Source organism: Oncorhynchus nerka, linkage group LG5 (assembly GCF_034236695.1).
Source record: "Oncorhynchus nerka isolate Pitt River linkage group LG5, Oner_Uvic_2.0, whole genome shotgun sequence".
In the NCBI taxonomy this organism is placed as follows: Eukaryota; Metazoa; Chordata; class Actinopteri; order Salmoniformes; family Salmonidae; genus Oncorhynchus; species Oncorhynchus nerka.
In genome coordinates this window covers 13,479,218-13,498,974 of record NC_088400.1, presented here as the reverse complement: position 1 = coordinate 13,498,974, position 19,757 = coordinate 13,479,218, and the positions used below count along the sequence as shown (strand labels likewise).

Sequence of the window (19,757 nt, the reverse complement as noted above, 5' to 3'; positions counted from 1 at the left end):
ATGTCAACAGTGAAGATGCCACTCCGGGAAGCTGGCCTTCTAGGCAGAGTTCCTCTGTCCAGTGTCTGTTCATTTGCCCATCTTAATCTTTTATTTTTATTGGCCAGTCTGAGATATTGCTTTTTCTTTGCAACTCTCCCTAGAAAGCCAGCATCCCAGAGTCGCCTCTTCACTGTTGACGTTGAGACTGGTGTTTTCCCGGGTAATACTTAATGAAGCTGAGAGGAATAGAGAGCAGGAGGGTGGGGGTTCAGATGTGACACCAGACATTATCCTGTTGGTGTGGTGAAGGAGGGAGGCAGAGAGAGAGGGGGGCAGATGTGATACCAGACATTATCCTGTTGGTGTGGTGAAGGAGGGATAAAGAGAGAGGGGGGGTTCAGATACCAGACATTATCCTGTTGGTGTGGGGAAGGAGGGAGACAGAGAGAGGGGGTTCAGATATCAGACATTATCCTGTTGGTGTGGGGAAGGAGGGAGACAGAGAGAGGGGGTTCAGATACCAGACATTATCCTGTTGGTGTGGGGAAGGAGGGAGACAGAGAGAGGGGGTTCAGATACCAGACATTATCCTGTTGGTGTGGGGAAGGAGGGAGACAGAGGGCGAGGGATGGAGGGCGGTGGTTGGGTTGAAATGCCTGACATTGCTTCCAGTATAATGAGCCATGGTGAGACTGTCACTGATGTCACGGCTGAGCTGTTCAACCTGTTTACCCCTCAGAGAGAGAGAGAGAGAGAGAGAATGGGATGAGGGGGGTTTGAGAAAAGCATGGCAGTACAATAGACTTCACAGTTTACACTGACTATCAGCTGAAGGGAAACTTTGCCACTAAAACCCACTCAGTTTCCTCATACTTCCACTCTCCACTAAAGTGAACCTGTATGACTGAGTAAAGAGACATTTATGTGTAAATGATAGTCCCTGAGAGTTGAAATGCGACATTCCTCCCAATACCCCACCTTATTCCCTTTGAAAAGGCTGGGTGAATGTATGCATGGTATGTGTGTGATTGGTTCTGTAGCTATTTTATTTGTTATTTTATTCCATTGAACCTTTATAGAACTAGGCAAGTCAGTTAAGAACAAATTCTTATTTTCAATGACGGCCTAGGCGCAGCGGGTTAACTTCCTTGTTCAGAGGCAGGGGTGGGGTTATGTACTGTAAACTCAGAACACTAGCTGGTGTGGACACTCATTGTAAGGGCTAATCTATTATGTTGCTATTGACAACTGCTTTGGAGTAGATCGTAGATGTTGGAAGCAGGCGTTCTGAGAAAGTGTGTGTCATCACACACACGGGCGGCTCTCGTCTGGGAGCCAACACCCTGCTCTGCCTACTCCTTCACCTCATGGTCCCATAGTTTACCCATTACCCAGGTCTGTCTTTCAATAGACTGTTATTAACTTAAACAGACTCTATCAAGATGAGGTACGTTTTAATGGGGCTACAACATAATTGCCTGTAAGTTTTGAAGGAGAAATAGAGAGGCCTATTGAACTCATAACATTACAATGCAAATAACAGTCCTGCTGTTTTCTTTGGGATTATGAAACACTTTGAAGTACAGTAGACTTGAAAGTGTGGACCCAACTCTTAGAGAATAGCTACAATCACAGTTCTCAGATCTGTTGTCTCTGTTAGAGAATAGCTACAATCACAGTTCTCAGATGTTGTCTCTGTTAGAGAATAGCTACAATCACAGTTCTCAGATGTTGTCTCTGTTAGAGAATAGCTACAATCACAGTTCTCAGATCTGTTGTCTCTGTTAGAGAATAGCTACAATCACAGTTCTCAGATGTTGTCTCTGTTAGAGACACCCCCCACACCCCACCCTGGGAGATGGCGTAGCCTCTCTGACTGGCTGAGCTAGTCCGTGTCCACGCCCGTACCTGTTCAAACACCTGTCAGCTTGTCACAGAGAAAACACTTTCCCTCGCTCAGTTCACACACACACACCCGTCAGTCTACACACCTGTCTGTCTTTACCTATACTCTCAGCTGCTCTCACTCTACCTGTGTGGGATTCTCTATCGTTTGGGAGACCCGTCTGTGGATACAGTACCCAGTGAAAGTAGGTACGTTTTTACTCTGATTTCCATCGAGGTACCATGTTTGTCCGGGTGTAGAATGTGGATTCTCTCTTCTTGACCCTCTCGTTTTAAATCAGCGTAGATCATGAATAATAATCTATCTTTTGCCAGCTGTTTATGTCATGCTAACTCCTCAGACCCTGAAAGACACCGGGGACTTTTTCCAGCTGTTTATGTCATGCTAACTCCTCAGACCCTGAAAGACACCGGGGACTTTTTCCAGCTGTTTATGTCATGCTAACTCCTCAGACCCTGAAAGACACCGGGGACTTTTTCCAGCTGTTTATGTCATGCTAACTCCTCAGACCCTGAAAGACACCGGGACTTTTTCCAGCTGTTTATGTCATGCTAACTCCTCAGACCCTGAAAGACACCGGGGACTTTTTCCAGCTGTTTATGTCATGCTAACTCCTCAGACCCTGAAAGACACCGGGGACTTTTTCCAGCTGTTTATGTCATGCTAACTCCTCAGACCCTGAAAGACACCGGGGACTTTTGCCAGCTGTTTATGTCATGCTAACTCCTCAGACCCTGAAAGACACCGGGGATGGTTGTCGGACAGTCTGTTTGTCCTCTCAGAACCATTATTCTCTCTGCTCACCAGGATCACCTGTCTGTCAGAAGAGCTGCCTTTCCGTCCCATTTCGCTCCCTTTACTGCACCTTATCATTTAACTTGTCGCTCTGTGCTGGCGGTGTATTTCATGTAAAAATGTGTCATGTGTGTAGACTGGTGTTCAGTGGGGTTGAGGTCAGGGCTCTGTGGTGGCTAGTCAAGTTCTTCCACACCGATCTCAAACCATTTATGTGTGGACCTCACTTTTTATTGGACCTTTATTTAACTAGGCAAGTCAGTTAAGAACAAATTCTTATTTTCAATGACGGCCTAGGAACAGTGGGTTAACTGCCTTGTTCAGGGGCAGATCGACAGATATTTACCTTGTCAGCTCGGGGGTTTGAACTAGCAACCAAGTTACTAGTCCAACGCTCTAACCACTAGGCCACCCTGCCGACCCAGATATTCGGAAAGAGACATTTTACCGCATCAGGATATATGTATATATATTTAACCACTGGGAGGTCATTTGCATGGTGAATTTGGCAGCACTCTATTCCCATTTGCATAAGGTTAACTTTGCCAGTCAATTGATAAGGAAAAATCTTAACAATATTTTATTAGAATTCCCACTTGCTTTCAGTTCCCTGAGGAGAAATGTGAATGAGCCATTTGTGTTCGATTAGAGATGAGAGAAAGATCATTCTATCTAGCCACTTCAACAAATATTTAAATAGAATATGTGGGGGAAAGATCATTCTATCTAGCCACTTCAACAAATATTTAAATAGAAAATGTGGGGGAAAGATCAAGCAGACCAGGTGTTCAATAACATCTTGAATCCTGCTTCTATGACCCTGTGTTGAGAAATGATGTTTGCTCCAATTTGTGTGCCTGTGCGTGCCTGTGCCCATCTATCTTTGGCTGACAGAGGGCCTGTTTGGTAGAAAGTGGTTGGACAGGCTCATCTGCATGGTTGGAATGCCTATCGCATGTTCCTGTTCCTTAAGGGAGGGGAGAAATACTGCGCTCCTCCTTTTGACAGAGACCAAACAGTTCTAGGACAAACTAGAAGGGTAACCCCAATGGGCCTCAAATCTGTGATCCTCTAACCTACAACCCTGAGTGTTTCAGTCCAGCATCTACACAATTACTGTAGACCAAGAGGCCCAATCTTATCAGATATACACAAGGACCAAGTGGGACAGAGACTAAGGCTTGTTTCTGGACCTGACCTCTCTTACTAACCTGTGTCTGTGCTGCTATCTGTGGTACTCAGGGAGCTAGGAATCACAGGAACCAGACTGGGAGCCACTTAGAGGAATCACAGGAACCAGACTGGGAGCCAGTTAGAGGAATCACAGGAACCAGATTGGGAGCCGGTTAGAGGAATCACAGGAACCAGATTGGGAGCCAGTTAGAGGAATCACAGGAACCAGATTGGGAGCCAGTGGAGGAATCACAGGAACCAGATTACAACCACCTACTATGTCAAAAGGTGAGTTGACCGGCTTACTGTCTGAGCTGATTTCAATATGATGTGTGTGTGATAGTGTTATTTCCTACCATTGTCAGATGTGGTAGTAGATCAACTCCATAAAAAGGGTATGAAGTGACAGATACCATGTTTATTATAACAATGTTTCATCTATTCATCCTGTGTGATGAAGAATGTATCAGACGTTGTATTATCTTATTCAGATGTGTGTGTGATTGTTTCACTGTGTGCATGTGCATTTATTCATGTCTGTGTGTGTTTATGTCTAACGTGTGTGTTTATGTCTAACGTGTGTGTGTGTGTGTGTGTGTGTGTGTGTGTGTGTGTGTTTCAGAGGGGGAAAGAGCATCAGTGTTGAAGACCACTAAGGTTCGGACCAAGCTGAAAGGAGATGGCAGCTGGATGCAGAGACTCGGTGAACCCCAGTCTGAAACAGAGGAGGAGAAACCATGGTAACACAGACAGACAGACAGACAGACAGAACCATGGTGAGACAGACAGACAGACAGACAGGAGGAACCATGGTAAGACAGACAGACAGACAGACAGACAGACAGACAGCAGGAACCATGGTGAGACAGACAGACAGACAGACAGACCCATGGTGAGACAGACAGACAGACAGACAGACAGACAGACAGACAGACAGACAGACAGACAGACAGACAGACAGACAGACAGAACCATGGTGAGACAGACAGACAGGAGGAACCATGGTGAGACAGACAGACAGGAGGAACCATGGTGAGACAGACAGAGAAACTAAGTCATTAGTTAGTCATATTATTGTGGTTTACTGCCAGATCTCTCTCTGTGTGGTAGCAATTAACGTGGGGATGAGGTTAGACTAGTATGGACCGTGTTTAACTTCTCTCTCTCTCTCTCTCTCTCTCTCTCTCTATCCCCCCTCTCCCCATCCCTCTCTGAGCAGGATAGCAGAAGTCAGAGTGAATCGACTGAATGGAGCCCCTATAGACACCAGCCCAGTGGCCTCTCCCACCTCCAAGACCACTCCCTCCACCACCAGACCTGCAGAAGACGGGTAAACCCTGGCACCCACCTCAACACGACACACTGACATCCACCTCAACACTACACACTGACACCCACCTCAACACTACACACTGACACCCACCTCAACACTACACACTGACACCCACCTCAACACTACACACTGGTACCCACCTCAACACCACACACTGGTACCCACCTCAACACCACACACTGGTACCCACCTCAACACTACACACTGGTACCCACCTCAACACTACACACTGACACCCACCTCAACACTACAGACTGGCACCCACCTCAACACTACACACTGACACCCACCTCAACACTACACACTGACACCCACCTCAACACTACCTACTGACACCCACCACAACACTACCCACTGACACCCACCTCAACACTACACACTGACACCCACCTCAACACTACACACTGGTACCCACCTCAACTCCATACACCGACACCCACCTCAAAACAAACAACAAAACTCTTTATTATAAACTGACCTTTGGTTCTCGTTCCTAAATATAGAACACCGTCTCCAGGATACCTTATCAGGTATAACAGACTTCCACCATTGCATAACTTGATCAAAAGCATATACAATGGATTAAATTCATTCATTGTGAATAATATAAAAGGTGAATGAATAATCTTATCCATTTTTTCAGAGGGATTTTCACCAAGACAGACACCAAGCCTGCTGCCACCTCATCTACATTCAATAGCTTGAGGTAAATAAAAGTAATGTCAGAGTCTACTGGCAGCAGTAATGTCAGAGGTCTAACTGGCAGCAGTAATGTCAGAGCTCTAACTGGCAGCAGTGATGTCAGAGCTCTAACTGGCAGCAGTAATGTCAGAGTCTACTGGCAGCAGTGATGTCAGAGCTCTAACTGGCAGCAGTAATGTCAGAGTCTACTGGCAGCAGTAATGTCAGAGTCTACTGGCAGCAGTGATGTCAGAGCTCTAACTGGCAGCAGTAATGTCAAAGTCTACTGGCAGCAGTAATGTCTAAGTCTACTGGCAGCAGTAATGTCAAAGTCTACTGGCAGCAGTGATGTCAGAGCTCTAACTGGCAGCAGTAATGTCAGAGTCTACTGGCAGCAGTAATGTCAGAGTCTACTGGCAACAGTAATGTCAAAGTCTACTGGCAGCAGTAATGTCAAAGTCTACTGGCAGCAGTAATGTCAAAGTCTACTGGCAGCAGTAATGTCAAAGTCTACTGGCAGCAGTAATGTCAAAGTCTACTGGCATCAGTAATGTCAGAGCTCTAACTGGCAGCAGTAATGTCAGAGTCTACTGGCAGCAGTGATGTCAGAGCTCTAACTGGCAGCAGTAATGTCAGAGTCTACTGGCAGCAGTAATGTCAAAGTCTACTGGCAGCAGTAATGTCAGAGTCTACTGGCAGCAGTAATGTCAAAGTCTACTGGCAGCAGTAATGTCAAAGTCTACTGGCAGCAGTAATGTCAGAGTCTACTGGCAGCAGTGATGTCAGAGCTCTAACTGGCAGCAGTAATGTCAAAGTCTACTGGCAGCAGTAATGTCAGAGCTCTAATTGGCAGCAGTGATGTCAGAGCTCTACTGGCAGCAGTAATGTCAGAGCTCTACTGGCAGCAGTAATGTCAGAGCTCTAATTGGCAGCAGTAATGTCAGAGCTCTACTGGCAGCAGTAATGTCAGAGTCTACTGGCAGCAGTAATGTCAGAGTCTACTGGCAGCAGTGATGTCAGAGTCTACTGGCAGCAGTAATGTCAGAGTCTACTGGCAGCAGTGATGTCAGAGTCTACTGGCAGCAGTAATGTCAGAGTCTACTGGCAGCAGTAATGTCAGAGTCTACTGGCAGCAGTAATGTCAGAGCTCTAATTGGCAGCAGTGATGTCAGAGCTCTACTGGCAGCAGTAATGTCAAAGTCTACTGGCAGCAGTAATGTCAAAGTCTACTGGCAGCAGTGATGTCAGAGCTCTAACTGGCAGCAGTAATGTCAGAGTCTACTGGCAGCAGTAATGTCAGAGTCTACTGGCAGCAGTAATGTCAAAGTCTACTGGCAGCAGTAATGTCAAAGTCTACTGGCAGCAGTAATGTCAGAGCTCTAACTGGCAGCAGTAATGTCAGAGTCTACTGGCAGCAGTAATGTCAAAGTCTACTGGCAGCAGTAATGTCAAAGTCTACTGGCAGCAGTAATGTCAGAGTCTACTGGCAGCAGTGATGTCAGAGCTCTAACTGGCAGCAGTAATGTCAGAGTCTACTGGCAGCAGTAATGTCAAAGTCTACTGGCAGCAGTAATGTCAAAGTCTACTGGCAGCAGTAATGTCAGAGTCTACTGGCAGCAGTGATGTCAGAGCTCTAATTGGCAGCAGTGATGTCAGCTCTACTGGCAGCAGTAATGTCAGAGCTCTACTGGCAGCAGTAATGTCAGAGCTCTAATTGGCAGCAGTGATGTCAGAGCTCTACTGGCAGCAGTAATGTCAGAGCTCTACTGGCAGCAGTAATGTCAGAGTCTACTGGCAGCAGTAATGTCAGAGTCTACTGGCAGCAGTGATGTCAGAGTCTACTGGCAGCAGTAATGTCAGAGTCTACTGGCAGCAGTGATGTCAGAGTCTACTGGCAGCAGTAATGTCAGAGTCTACTGGCAGCAGTAATGTCAGAGTCTACTGGCAGCAGTGATGTCAGAGTCTACTGGCAGCAGTAATGTCAGAGTCTACTGGCAGCAGTAATGTCAGAGTCTACTGGCAGCAGTAATGTCAGAGCTCTAATTGGCAGCAGTGATGTCAGAGCTCTACTGGCAGCAGTAATGTCAGAGCTCTACTGGCAGCAGTGATGTCAGAGTCTACTGGCAGCAGTAATGTCAGAGTCTACTGGCAGCAGTAATGTCAAAGTCTACTGGCAGCAGTAATGTCAGAGTCTACTGGCAGCAGTGATGTCAGAGTCTACTGGCAGCAGTAATGTCAGAGTCTACTGGCAGCAGTAATGTCAGAGTCTACTGGCAGCAGTGTAATCAGTCTATTGTTCAGACAACCAATGCCCTGTTAGATGGCTTGATTACATAGTGTCCCTCTATTTTCAGTGTGTCAACATCCAGCTTCACCAAGAGGCCTTCAGAGAGCTACAAGAGAATGTGAGTAAACCTTATGCAATTCTTACGAGTAAACTCAGTGAACATGCTTGAGTGTGTGACGCTGTGTGTGGTAAAGGATTAACAGAGAGATAACTGTAGTGACTTAAGGGGATGTGTTTGATAAGTGTTTGTGTGTATGTGTTCTTCCCTCCAGAGCTCCTCACACAGTGCGTCCCACCTCAAACCTCCCAGTTCAAACTGAGGACCAGCTTTCCCCAGAGGAGAAGGAGAAACGGTAAGACACACACAATGCATCCCAAATGGCACCCTGTTCTCTTTATAGAGATCTCCTTTTGACCAGGGCCCTGTACTGTTTTGGGCCCTATATAGGGAACAGAGTGGCATTTCAGATGCTGTCTACAAAACTCTTATTTTACCTCAGAAAATAGACGTTGAGGAAAACAAGTCTCATCTCTTTCTTTACCCCTCTCTCTTTACTTCCTGCATCTCTCTCTCTCTCTCTCTCTCACTTTCTCTCTCCGTCTCTCTCTGTGTCTATCCATCTGTCCATCAGGGAGGAAGCAGCCATGGATGTGCTCAGGACTTCTTCAGCCCGACAACGCTCCTACGTCCTCTCAGCTGCCAAGAAATACGAGTATGTGATTGGCTATATACCTCTCTCTCCATCTCCCTCTCCCTCTCCCTCCTCTATTTCTGTCTCTATCTTTTTCTCTCGTTATCTGTCTCTCTCCATCTCCCTCTCTCTCTCTCCTCTATTTCTGTCTCTATCGGTTTCTCTCGTTATCTGTCTCTCTCCATCTCTCTATTCCACTGTTTGTATCTTATCTCCTGTTCTCCTGACAGTTCTACAGAGAAACCACTAGAAACCTCCCTGACCCCAGATGTTTCATCTTTTGTGGCTAAAAGGTAACTGATGCTTCTCAATGGACTGTCCTGTTTTGTTCCTCATGGAAAATGATGATGATGTCTGAAATGAAAGGCTTACATGGAGATGTTTAGTTTTTCTGTCTTGTTGTTTCTTGTGTGTCTAAAGGGTGGTGATCACAGACAATGACGACTCTGTCTTCACTGAGACTCCCTCTGTCCCCAAAGAACCAGCTGCTCCATCTGTGAAAGACGTCTCTCCTGTCTCTGTGAAAGACGTCTCTCCTGTCTCTCTGAAAGACGTCTCTCCTGTCTCTCTGAAAGACGTCTCTCCTGTCTCTCTGAAAGACGTCTCTCCTGTCTCTGTGAAAGATGTCTCTCCTGTCTCTGTGAAAGCTGTTTCTCCTGTCTCTGCGAAAGACGTCTCTCCTGTCTCTGCGAAAGCTGTCTCTCCTGTCTCCCTGAAAGACGTCTCTCCTGTATCTGTGAAAGATGTCTCTTCTGTCTCTGTGAAAGCTGTCTCTCCTGTCTCTGTGAAAGACGTCTCTCCTGTCTCTGTGAAAGCTGTTTCTCCTGTCCCTGTGAAAGCTGTCTCTCCTGTTTCTGTGAAAGACATCTCTCCTGTCTCTGTGAAAACTGTCTCTCCTGTCTCTGTGAAAACTGTCTCTCCTGTCTCTGTGAAAGCTGTCTCTCCTGTCCCTGTGAAAGACGTCTCTCCTGTTTCCGTGAAAGACGTCTCTCCTGTTTCCGTGAAAGCTGTCTCTCCTGTCTCTGTGAAAGACATCTCTCCTGTTTCTGTGAAAGACGTTTCTCCTGTTTCTGTGAAAGCTGTCTCTCCTGTCTCTGTGAAAGTTGTCTCTCCTGTTTCTGTGAAAGACATCTCTCCTGTCTCTGTGAAAACTGTCTCTCCTGTCTCTGTGAAAGACGTCCTCCTTCCAGCCCCCGTCATAGTTGACACCCCAGCAGTGATTGGCCCTTATGAGGGCATGAAGCCAGGGTGTACCAAAATGGCTACTCCACTTCCTGAGTTGAAAGTTGAGGTGATGAAAAAACTGTCCCCAGAGAGTGGTGTCCCGTTGAAAGACGTCCCCCCAGTCCCCTCTGTATTAGTGTCCCCTGTCCCATATAACCCAGTGAAGAAGAATCCTGCCACAGTGGACACACTGACAGCCCTGTCTGACACACTCATCTCCTTCGACACAGGTTCATCCAGGTACAGTATTGATTCATTAATGTATCTATTCATCTGAATTACAATGATCAGACATGTTGCACCACAGTGTGTGTAGTGTTGACACCAGAGCCATTTATTTACATTATGGGTAGGCTATACACGGCTCTGGGTGAGAGTAGGCCCACAGTCTGCAGAGCCAGAGGACAGGTAGGAAACATCAGAGAGAGAGACTTCCTCATTCACGTCATCGTGGGCGATATAAAACCGGTACCAAACCGTGACAAAATGTTTTTCAATTGAAAATGTTTTGCAATGAAAATTAGTGTTTTTTAATTGGACACAATTAGGTTAGTCCCTCCCTGTTTAGTCCCTTTTCCCCCAATTTGGTTTCTAGTGAGTACACCCCTGGTGACAGCTGTCATTGTGTACTTCTACACTGAGTGTACAAAATATTAGGAACACCCTTCTAATATTGAGTGGGGCATGGACTCTACAAGGTGTTGAAATTGTTCCACAGGAAAGCTGGCCCATATCGATTCCAATGCTTCCCACAGTTGTGCCAAGTTGATTGGATTCTTTGGGTGGTGGACCATTCTTTTTATTTATACATTGTGGTTTTTTTTTATAAATACAAATATTTGGGGGTATATCAGCTTTATTATTGCAGATAGATTGTAGCTTCCATCAATGTAATTGTCTGCATCATTTCCAATTCCTTATATATATTTTTTTGTAAATATATACAGCGCTATTCATTCAAGGGTTTTTCTTTATTTTCACTATTTTCTACATCAAAACTATGAAATAACACATATGGAATCATGTAGTAACCAAAAAAGTGTTAAACAAATATTTGAGATTCTTCAAAGTAGCCACCCTTTGCTTTGATGACAGCTTTGCACACTCTTGGCATTCTCTCAACCAGCTTCACCTGGAATGCTTTTCTAACAGTCTTGAATGAGTTCCCACATATGCTGAGCACTTGTTGGCTGCTTTTCCTTCTCTCTGTGGTCCAACTAATCTCAAACCATCTCAATTGGGTTGAGGTCAGGGGATTGTGGAGGCCAGGTCCTTCTTGGTCAAATAGCCCTTACACAGCATGGAGGTGTGGTGGGGCTCAAATTTGGACTCATCAGACCAACGGACAGATTTCCACCGGTGTAATGTCCATTGCTCGTATTTGTTGGCCCAAGCAAGTCTCTTCTTCTTATTGGTGTCCTTTAGTAGTGGTTTCTTTGCAGAAATTCGACCATGAAGTCCTGATTCACGCAGTCAACTCTGAACAGTTGCTGTTGAGATGTGTCTGTTACTTGAACTATGTGACGAGTCCCTTACTTTTTCCCCCTTCCACTTGCCTCTTCCATTTTTGCAGTAATGCTGCAATTATTTGGTTGTAATTTTGGGTAGAGTGTCTTGATATACACAGGAAACAGAAAACCCAACTGCGTTGCAGTTCTTGACACAAACCGGTGCGGCTGGCACCTACCCCGTTCAAAGGCACTTAAATCTTTTGTCTTGTCCATTCACCCTCTGAATGGCACACACACATTCCATGTCTCAATTAAAAAGCAGGTGTTGTTAATGTTTGGTAAACTCCATCCTGCTGGGGATGTACCTACACTAGAGCCAATAGAGGAAGTGATCAGTCAACTTTCACACAGGATGAAATGTGATCTTACACAGGTCTTAAGAGAGAGAGAGAGAGAGAGAGAGAGAGAGGCCAGTTGATGCTATAATAGTTTGTTAGATGTAAACTGTTGTGTTCTTCAATTCAAGTCCTCCCTGTCTTGTCTACAGAGTGCATGGTGAGCCGATCCCTCAGCTCATGACTGATGATCTCCTCTCTCTCAATAACGGGTTCGTTCAAAATAGTTTATTACTTTTGAAATTAAGTTATTTAATACAATGTATCCACACAGCCACATGGTGGTACTAGAAGCATTTTAATGCTATTTTCTCACCTCCCCTCTCCTCTCTCCTCTTGTCCTGTCCTCCCCTCCTCTCCCCTCCCCTCTGTTCTCCTCCTCTTCTCTCTTCCTGTCCTGTCCTCTCTTCGCTCCCCTCTTCTCTCTTCCTGTCCTCTCTTTGCTCCCCTATTCTCCTCCTCTGTGTAGTCTAGAACAGGAGTTGGTAAAGCCCATCCCTCCCATCCCAGGATCTTGGAGTCAGGAGCTTCTCTATGGATCAGACAGGTAGTTAGAGAGGAGACCCCTTATATCAGACACTCATTCTTTCCTCCATACACCACAGTGCACGTGTGTGTGTTTCGCTCTCTTTCTCTCTCTCAATTTCAATTCATGGGGCTTTATTGTCATGGGAAACATGTCAACATTGCCAAGGCAAGTGAAATAGATAAACAAAAGTGAAATAAACAACACAAAATAATTACAGTAAACATTACACTTACAGAAGTTCCAAAAGTATAAAGACATTTCAAATGTCATATTATGTGTAAATAGTTCAATTAAAAATGGGAAAATAAATAAACATAACTACGGGTTGTATTTACAATGGTGTTTGTTCTTCACTGGTTGCCCTTTTCTTGTGGCAACAGGTCACAAATCTTGCTGCTGTGATGTCACACTGTGGTATTTCACCCAGTAGATATGGGAGTTGATCAAAATTGGGTTTGTTTTCAAATTCTTTGTGGATCTGTGTAATCTGAGGGAAATATGTGTCTCTAATATGGTCATTGGGCAGGAGGTTAGGAAGTGCAGCTCAGTTTCCACCTCATTTTGTGGGCAGTGTGCACATAGCCTGTCTTCTCTTGAGAGCCAGGTCTGCCTACGTGGGCCCTTGTCAATAGCAAGGCTATGCTCACTGAGTCTGTACATAGTCAACGCTTTCCTTAAGTTTGGGTCAGTCACAGTTCTCTCTCTCACTCACTCACTCACTCACTCACTTCACTCACTCACTCACTCACTCACTCACTCACTCACTCACTCACTCACTCACTCACTCACTCACTCACTCACCTCACTCACCTCACTCACCTCACACACACACACACACACACACACACACACACACACACACACACCCTGTTTCATGTGTAATGCTGTGTCTGTGGTTCTGATGGACCAGTGGTTAGGGAGTCATTTACTGACCAACTGTGTCTGTGGTTCTGATGGACCAGCAGTTAGGGTCTGATGGACCAGCAGTTAGGGTCTGATGGACCAGCATTGTGTTACTGACTGTACGTTTGTTTATTCCATGTGTAACTCTGTTGTTGTTTTTGTCACACTGCTTTGCTTTATATTGGCCAGGTCACAGTTGTAAATTAAAACTTGTTCTCAACTAGCCAACCTGGTTAAATAAAAGGTGAAATAAAAAATAAAATAAATAGGGGACATTTTACTCTCTCTCCCTCAGGCTCAGTTATGCCGAGTCCGAGGAGGAAGAGGAGGAGCCGAGAGACGAGAAGCCAGAGGACACACACAGGTACGTCCCACATTGACCTAGTCCCTAGCCCCTTAGTCCCTAGCCCTACCCTCTAACCTCTCCCCCTATCATCTATTTTTAACCTCTACCCTCTAGCCTCTCCCCTTCTATCCTCTCCCCTATCTCTACCCTCCTATCATCTCTACCCTCCTATCATCTCTACCCTCTAACGTCTTCCCTCTCCCTCTAACCTCTCACCCTATCATCTAATTTTTAACCTCTACCTTCTAGCCTCTCCCCTTCTATCCTCTCCCCTATCTCTACCCTCTAATCATCTCTACCCTCTAACCTCTTCCCTCTCCCTCTAACCTCCCCCTATCTCTACCCTCTAACCTCTCCCCTCAAACCTCTCCCTCTACGCTCTAACCTCTCCCCTATAACCTCTCCCCCTATCCTCTACCCTTTCCCCTCTCCCCCCTCCTATTCTCTCCCCTATCCATTACCCTCTCCCCTATCCTCTCCACCTATTCTCTCCCACTTCTAGGATATGTAGTATGACACACAAACACAAACACACACACACACACACACACACACACACACACACACACACGGTCTGATAACACAACAGTTGTCTTTCCTAATGCCTAATGTTTTTCAAGTCTACTACTACAAATACTAAATCTACTACTACTACGACGTGCCACTACTACTACTACCTGTCACTACTAAATCTACTACTACTACGACCTGCCACTACTAAATCTACTACTACTACTACCTGTCACTACTAAATGTACTACTACTACTACCTGTCACTACTAAATCTACTACTACCTGTCACTACTAAATCTACTAGTACTGCTAAATCTACTAGTACTACTACTACATGCCACTACTAAATCTACTAGTACTACTACTACATGCCACTACTAAATCTACTACTACTACTACCTGTCACTACTAAATCTACTACTACATGCCACTACTAAATCTACTAGTACTGCTAAATCTACTAGTACTACTACTACATGCCACTACTAAATCTACTAGTACTACTAAATCTACTAGTACTACTATTACCTGTCACTACTAAATCTACTAGTACTGCTACTACATGCCACTACTAAATCTACTAGTACTACTAAATCTACAAGTACTACTATTACCTGTCACTACTAAATCTACAAGTACTACTATTACCTGCCACTACTAAATCTACTGGTACTACTAAATCTACTAGTACTACTACTACCTGCCACTACTAAATCTACGAGTACTACTAAATCTACTAGTACTACTACTACCTGCCACTACTAAATCTACTAGTACTACTAAATCTACTAGTACTACTACTACCTGCCACTACTAAATCTACTAGTACTACTAAATCTACTACCTGCCACTACTAAATCTACTAGTACTACTAAATCTACTAGTACTACTAAATCTACTAGTACTGCTACTACATGCCACTACTAAATCTACTAGTACTACTACTACATGCCACTACTAAATCTACTACTACATGCCACTGCTAAATCTACTAGTACTACTACTACATGCCACTACTAAATCTACTAGTACTGCTAAATCTACTAGTACTACTACTACATGCCACTACTAAATCTACTAGTACTACTAAATCTACTAGTACTGCTACTACATGCCACTACTAAATCTACTAGTACTACTAAATCTACTAGTACTACTAAATCTACTAGTACTACTATTACCTGCCACTACTAAATCTACTAGTACTACTAAATCTACTACTAAATCTACTACCTGCCACTACTAAATCTACTAGTACTACTAAATCTACTAGTACTACTAAATCTACTAGTACTGCTACTACATGCCACTACTAAATCTACTAGTACTACTACTACATGCCACTACTAAATCTACTACTACATGCCACTGCTAAATCTACTAGTACTACTACTACATGCCACTACTAAATCTACTAGTACTACTAAATCTACTAGTACTGCTAAATCTACTAGTACTACTACTACATGCCACTACTAAATCTACTAGTACTACTAAATCTACTAGTACTGCTACTACATGCCACTACTAAATCTACTAGTACTACTAAATCTACTAGTACTACTATTACCTGCCACTACTAAATCTACTAGTACTACTAAATCTACTAGTACTACTATTACCTGCCACTACTAAATCTACTAGTACTACTAAATCTACTAGTACTACTACTACATGCCACTACTAAATCTACTAGTACTACTAAATCTACTAGTACTACTACTACATGCCACTACTAAATCTACTAGTACTGCTACTACATGCCACTACTAAATCTACTACCTGCCACTACTAAATCTACTACTACTACTAAATCTACTACTACTACTAAATCTACTACTACCACTAAATCTACTACTACCACTAAATCTACTACTACCACTAAATCTACTACTACTACCACCTACCACAACTAAATCTACTACTACTACTAAATCTACTACTACCACTAAATCTACTACTACTACCACCTACCACAACTAAATCTACTACTACTACCACAACTAAATATACTACTACTACCACCTAAAACAACTAAATATACTACTACTACCACCTAAAACAACAAAATCTACTACTACTACCTACCACAACTAAATCTACTACTATTACCACCTACCACAACTAAATATCAACATCAAATCAAATCAAATTTATTTATATAGCCCTTCGTACATCAGCTGATATCTCAAAGAGCTGTACAGAAACCCAGCCTAAAACCCCAAACAGCAAGCAATGCAGGTGTAGAAGCACGGTGGCTAGGAAAAACTCCCTAGAAAGGCCAAAACCTAGGAAGAAACCTAGAGAGGAACCAGGCTATGTGGGGTGGCCAGTCCTCTTCTGGCTGTGCCGGGTGGAGATTATAACAGAACATGGCCAAGATGTTCAAATGTTCATAAATGACCAGCATGGTCGAATAATAATAAGGCAGAACAGTTGAAACTGGAGCAGCAGCACAGTCAGGTGGAAGTTGAAACTGGAGCAGCAGCATGGCCAGGTGGACTGGGGACAGCAAGGAGTCATCATGTCAGGTAGTCCTGGGGCATGGTCCTAGGGCTCAGGTCCTCCGAGAGAGAGAAAGAAAGAGAGAAGGAGAGAATTAGAGAACGCACACTTAGATTCACACAGGACACCGAATAGGACAGGAGAAGTACTCCAGATATAACAAACTGACCCCAGCCCCCCGACACATAAACTACTGCAGCATAAATACTGGAGGCTGAGACAAATATACTACTACTACCACAACTACCATAAATAAATCTACTACTAACTACCACAAATAAATCTACTACTAACTACCACAACTAAATCTACTACTACTACCTACCACAACTAAATATACTACTACTACTACCTACCACAACTCAATCTACTACTACTACCACAACTCAATCTACTACTACTACCACCTAAAACAACTAAATATACTACTACTACCACCTAAAACAACAAAATCTACTACTACTACCTACCACAACTAAATCTACTACTATTACTACTACTACCTACAGCAACTAAATCTACTACTACTACCACAACTAAATCTACTACCTCCTACCACAACTAAATATACTACTACTACTACCTACCACAACTCAATCTACTACAACTACCTGCCTCAACTAAATCTACTACTACCTACCACAACTAAATCTACTACAACTACCACCTACAGCAACTAAATCTAATAATACTACCACAACTAAATCTACTACCTCCTACCACAACTAAATCTACTACTACAACTACCTACCACAACTATATGTATTACTATTGTACTTCAATGTGCTTCATTCTAACAGTACCATATAATTATATTATTTCAACAGAGATATTGACAGTCCAACCCCTAGTACTGACTCCAGGTGAGATATACTGTACCTGTCTACTGAGAGAGAACACCTGTTAGATATACTGTACCTGTCTACTGAGAGAGACCACCTGTTAGATATACTGTACCTGTCTACTGAGAGAGAACACCTGTTAGATATACTGTACCTGTCTACTAAGAGAGAACACCTGTTAGATATACTGTACCTGTCTACTGAGAGAGAACACCTGTTAGATATAGATATACTGTACCTGTCTACTGAGAGAGAACACCTGTTAGATATACTGTACCTGTCTACTGAGAGAGAACACCTGTTAGATATAGATATACTGTACCTGTCTACTGAGAGAGAACACCTGTTAGATATAGATATACTGTACCTGTCTACTGAGAGAGAACACCTGTTAGATATACTGTACCTGTCTACTGAGAGAGAACACCTGTTAGATATACTGTACCTGTCTACTGAGAGAGAACACCTGTTAGATATAGATATACTGTACCTGTCTACTGAGAGAGAACACCTGTTAGATATACTGTACTCATGACGAGTCAGAGCTTTAAATTATCTGTTTTAATCTGTTTTCTGTTTTACAGTGTAAATGAAAATGTGTTGGAGGACCTTGAAGACGACGACTTTATCCCCATCAACACGAACACAACAAGGTATTCGAAAGTTAGTCGGTTTTCACTGTGTGCTTCCTATACTAGTGTCTGTTTTCACTGTGTGCTTCCTATACTAGTGTCTACTTCCACTGTGTGCTTCCTATACTAGTGTCTACTTCCACTGTGTGCTTCCTATACTAGTGTCTACTTCCACTGTGTGCTTCCTATACTAGTGTCTGTTTTCACTGTGTGCTTCCTATACTAGTGTCTACTTCCACTGTGTGCTTCCTATACTAGTGTCTGTTTTCACTGTGTGCTTCCTATACTAGTGTCTGTTTTCACTGTGTGCTTCCTATACTAGTGTCTGTTTTCACTGTGTGCTTCCTATACTAGTGTCTGTTTTCACTGTGTGCTTCCTATACTAGTGTCTACTTCCACTGTGTGCTTCCTATACTAGTGTCTGTTTTCACTGTGTGCTTCCTATACTAGTGTCTGTTTTCACTGTGTGCTTCCTATACTAGTGTCTACTTCCACTGTGTGCTTCCTATACTAGTGTCTACTTCCACTGTGTGCTTCCTATACTAGTGTCTGTTTTCACTGTGTGCTTCCTATACTAGTGTCTGTTTTCACTGTGTGCTTCCTATACTAGTGTCTGTTTTCACTGTGTGCTTCCTATACTAGTGTCTGTTTTCACTGTGTGCTTCCTATACTAGTGTCTACTTCCACTGTGTGCTTCCTATACTAGTGTCTACTTCCACTGTGTGCTTCCTATACTAGTGTCTGTTTTCACTGTGTGCTTCCTATACTAGTGTCTGTTTTCACTGTGTGCTTCCTATACTAGTGTCTACTTCCACTGTGTGCTTCCTATACTAGTGTCTGTTTTCACTGTGTGCTTCCTATACTAGTGTCTGTTTTCACTGTGTGCTTCCTATACTAGTGTCTGTTTTCACTGTGTGCTTCCTATACTAGTGTCTACTTCCACTGTGTGCTTCCTATACTAGTGTCTACTTCCACTGTGTGCATCCTATACTAGTGTCTGTTTTCACTGTGTGCTTCCTATACTAGTGTCTGTTTTCACTGTGTGCTTCCTATACTAGTGTCTACTTCCACTGTGTGCTTCCTATACTAGTGTCTACTTCCACTGTGTGCTTCCTATACTAGTGTCTGTTTTCACTGTGTGCTTCCTATACTAGTGTCTGTTTTCACTGTGTGCATCCTATACTAGTGTCTACTTCCACTGTGTGCATCTTATACTAGTGTCTGTTGGCAAACCCCATACCTCGTCCAATGTTGAATTGAGCTCAGTCTCCAGACTAACTGTGGTGTCCCCCCCCCCCCTCCACCCTCTCTCTCTTCAGACATACGTGGAAGAGGTCCTGGGACGTCAACCCTATCACTACCACAGACAAGAGGTGAATGAACCTCCTCACAGATCATCACTTATACACATCCACAGTGCCCCCCCCACGCTCCTAACCAAGCCCACGTCAAACCACCCAACCATCCAGTACTAAAAGTCTGTTATGTTCTCTCATCTCAGTGAGGAGGAGGAGCCTGAGGAGCAGGATCCACAGGTGTCCCTGGTTACGGTTCAGAAACAGTAAGCA

At 43.9% G+C, this 19,757-nt stretch overlaps 1 protein-coding gene across 3 annotated transcripts in view; it reads left to right on the top strand.

Annotated features, from left to right (window-relative positions):
* The first annotated feature begins 1,904 nt into the window (after nt 1-1,904).
* The window catches only part of znf185 (zinc finger protein 185 with LIM domain), a 34,491-nt gene continuing 16,638 nt past the window's right edge, over nt 1,905-19,757 (top strand). The window contains exons 1-18 of one of the 3 annotated variants that reach the window (XM_065018377.1): nt 1,906-2,072; nt 3,926-4,144; nt 4,479-4,596; nt 5,076-5,186; nt 5,693-5,719; nt 5,833-5,895; nt 8,225-8,275; nt 8,430-8,510; nt 8,790-8,870; nt 9,080-9,142; nt 9,270-10,313; nt 12,072-12,131; nt 12,389-12,466; nt 13,647-13,715; nt 17,543-17,578; nt 18,142-18,210; nt 19,509-19,562; nt 19,691-19,750. In XM_065018377.1, coding sequence (XP_064874449.1) covers nt 4,135-4,144; nt 4,479-4,596; nt 5,076-5,186; nt 5,693-5,719; nt 5,833-5,895; nt 8,225-8,275; nt 8,430-8,510; nt 8,790-8,870; nt 9,080-9,142; nt 9,270-10,313; nt 12,072-12,131; nt 12,389-12,466; nt 13,647-13,715; nt 17,543-17,578; nt 18,142-18,210; nt 19,509-19,562; nt 19,691-19,750 — 2,075 coding nt within the window. In that variant the 5' untranslated portion in view covers nt 1,906-2,072; nt 3,926-4,134. Of the gene's footprint in view, nt 2,077-3,925; nt 4,145-4,478; nt 4,597-5,075; nt 5,187-5,692; nt 5,720-5,832; nt 5,896-8,224; nt 8,276-8,429; nt 8,511-8,789; nt 8,871-9,079; nt 9,143-9,269; nt 10,314-12,071; nt 12,132-12,388; nt 12,467-13,646; nt 13,716-17,542; nt 17,579-18,141; nt 18,211-19,508; nt 19,563-19,690; nt 19,751-19,757 lie in introns of all 3 variants that reach the window. The other 2 variants (XM_065018378.1, XM_065018379.1) reach the window with 2 other exon arrangements.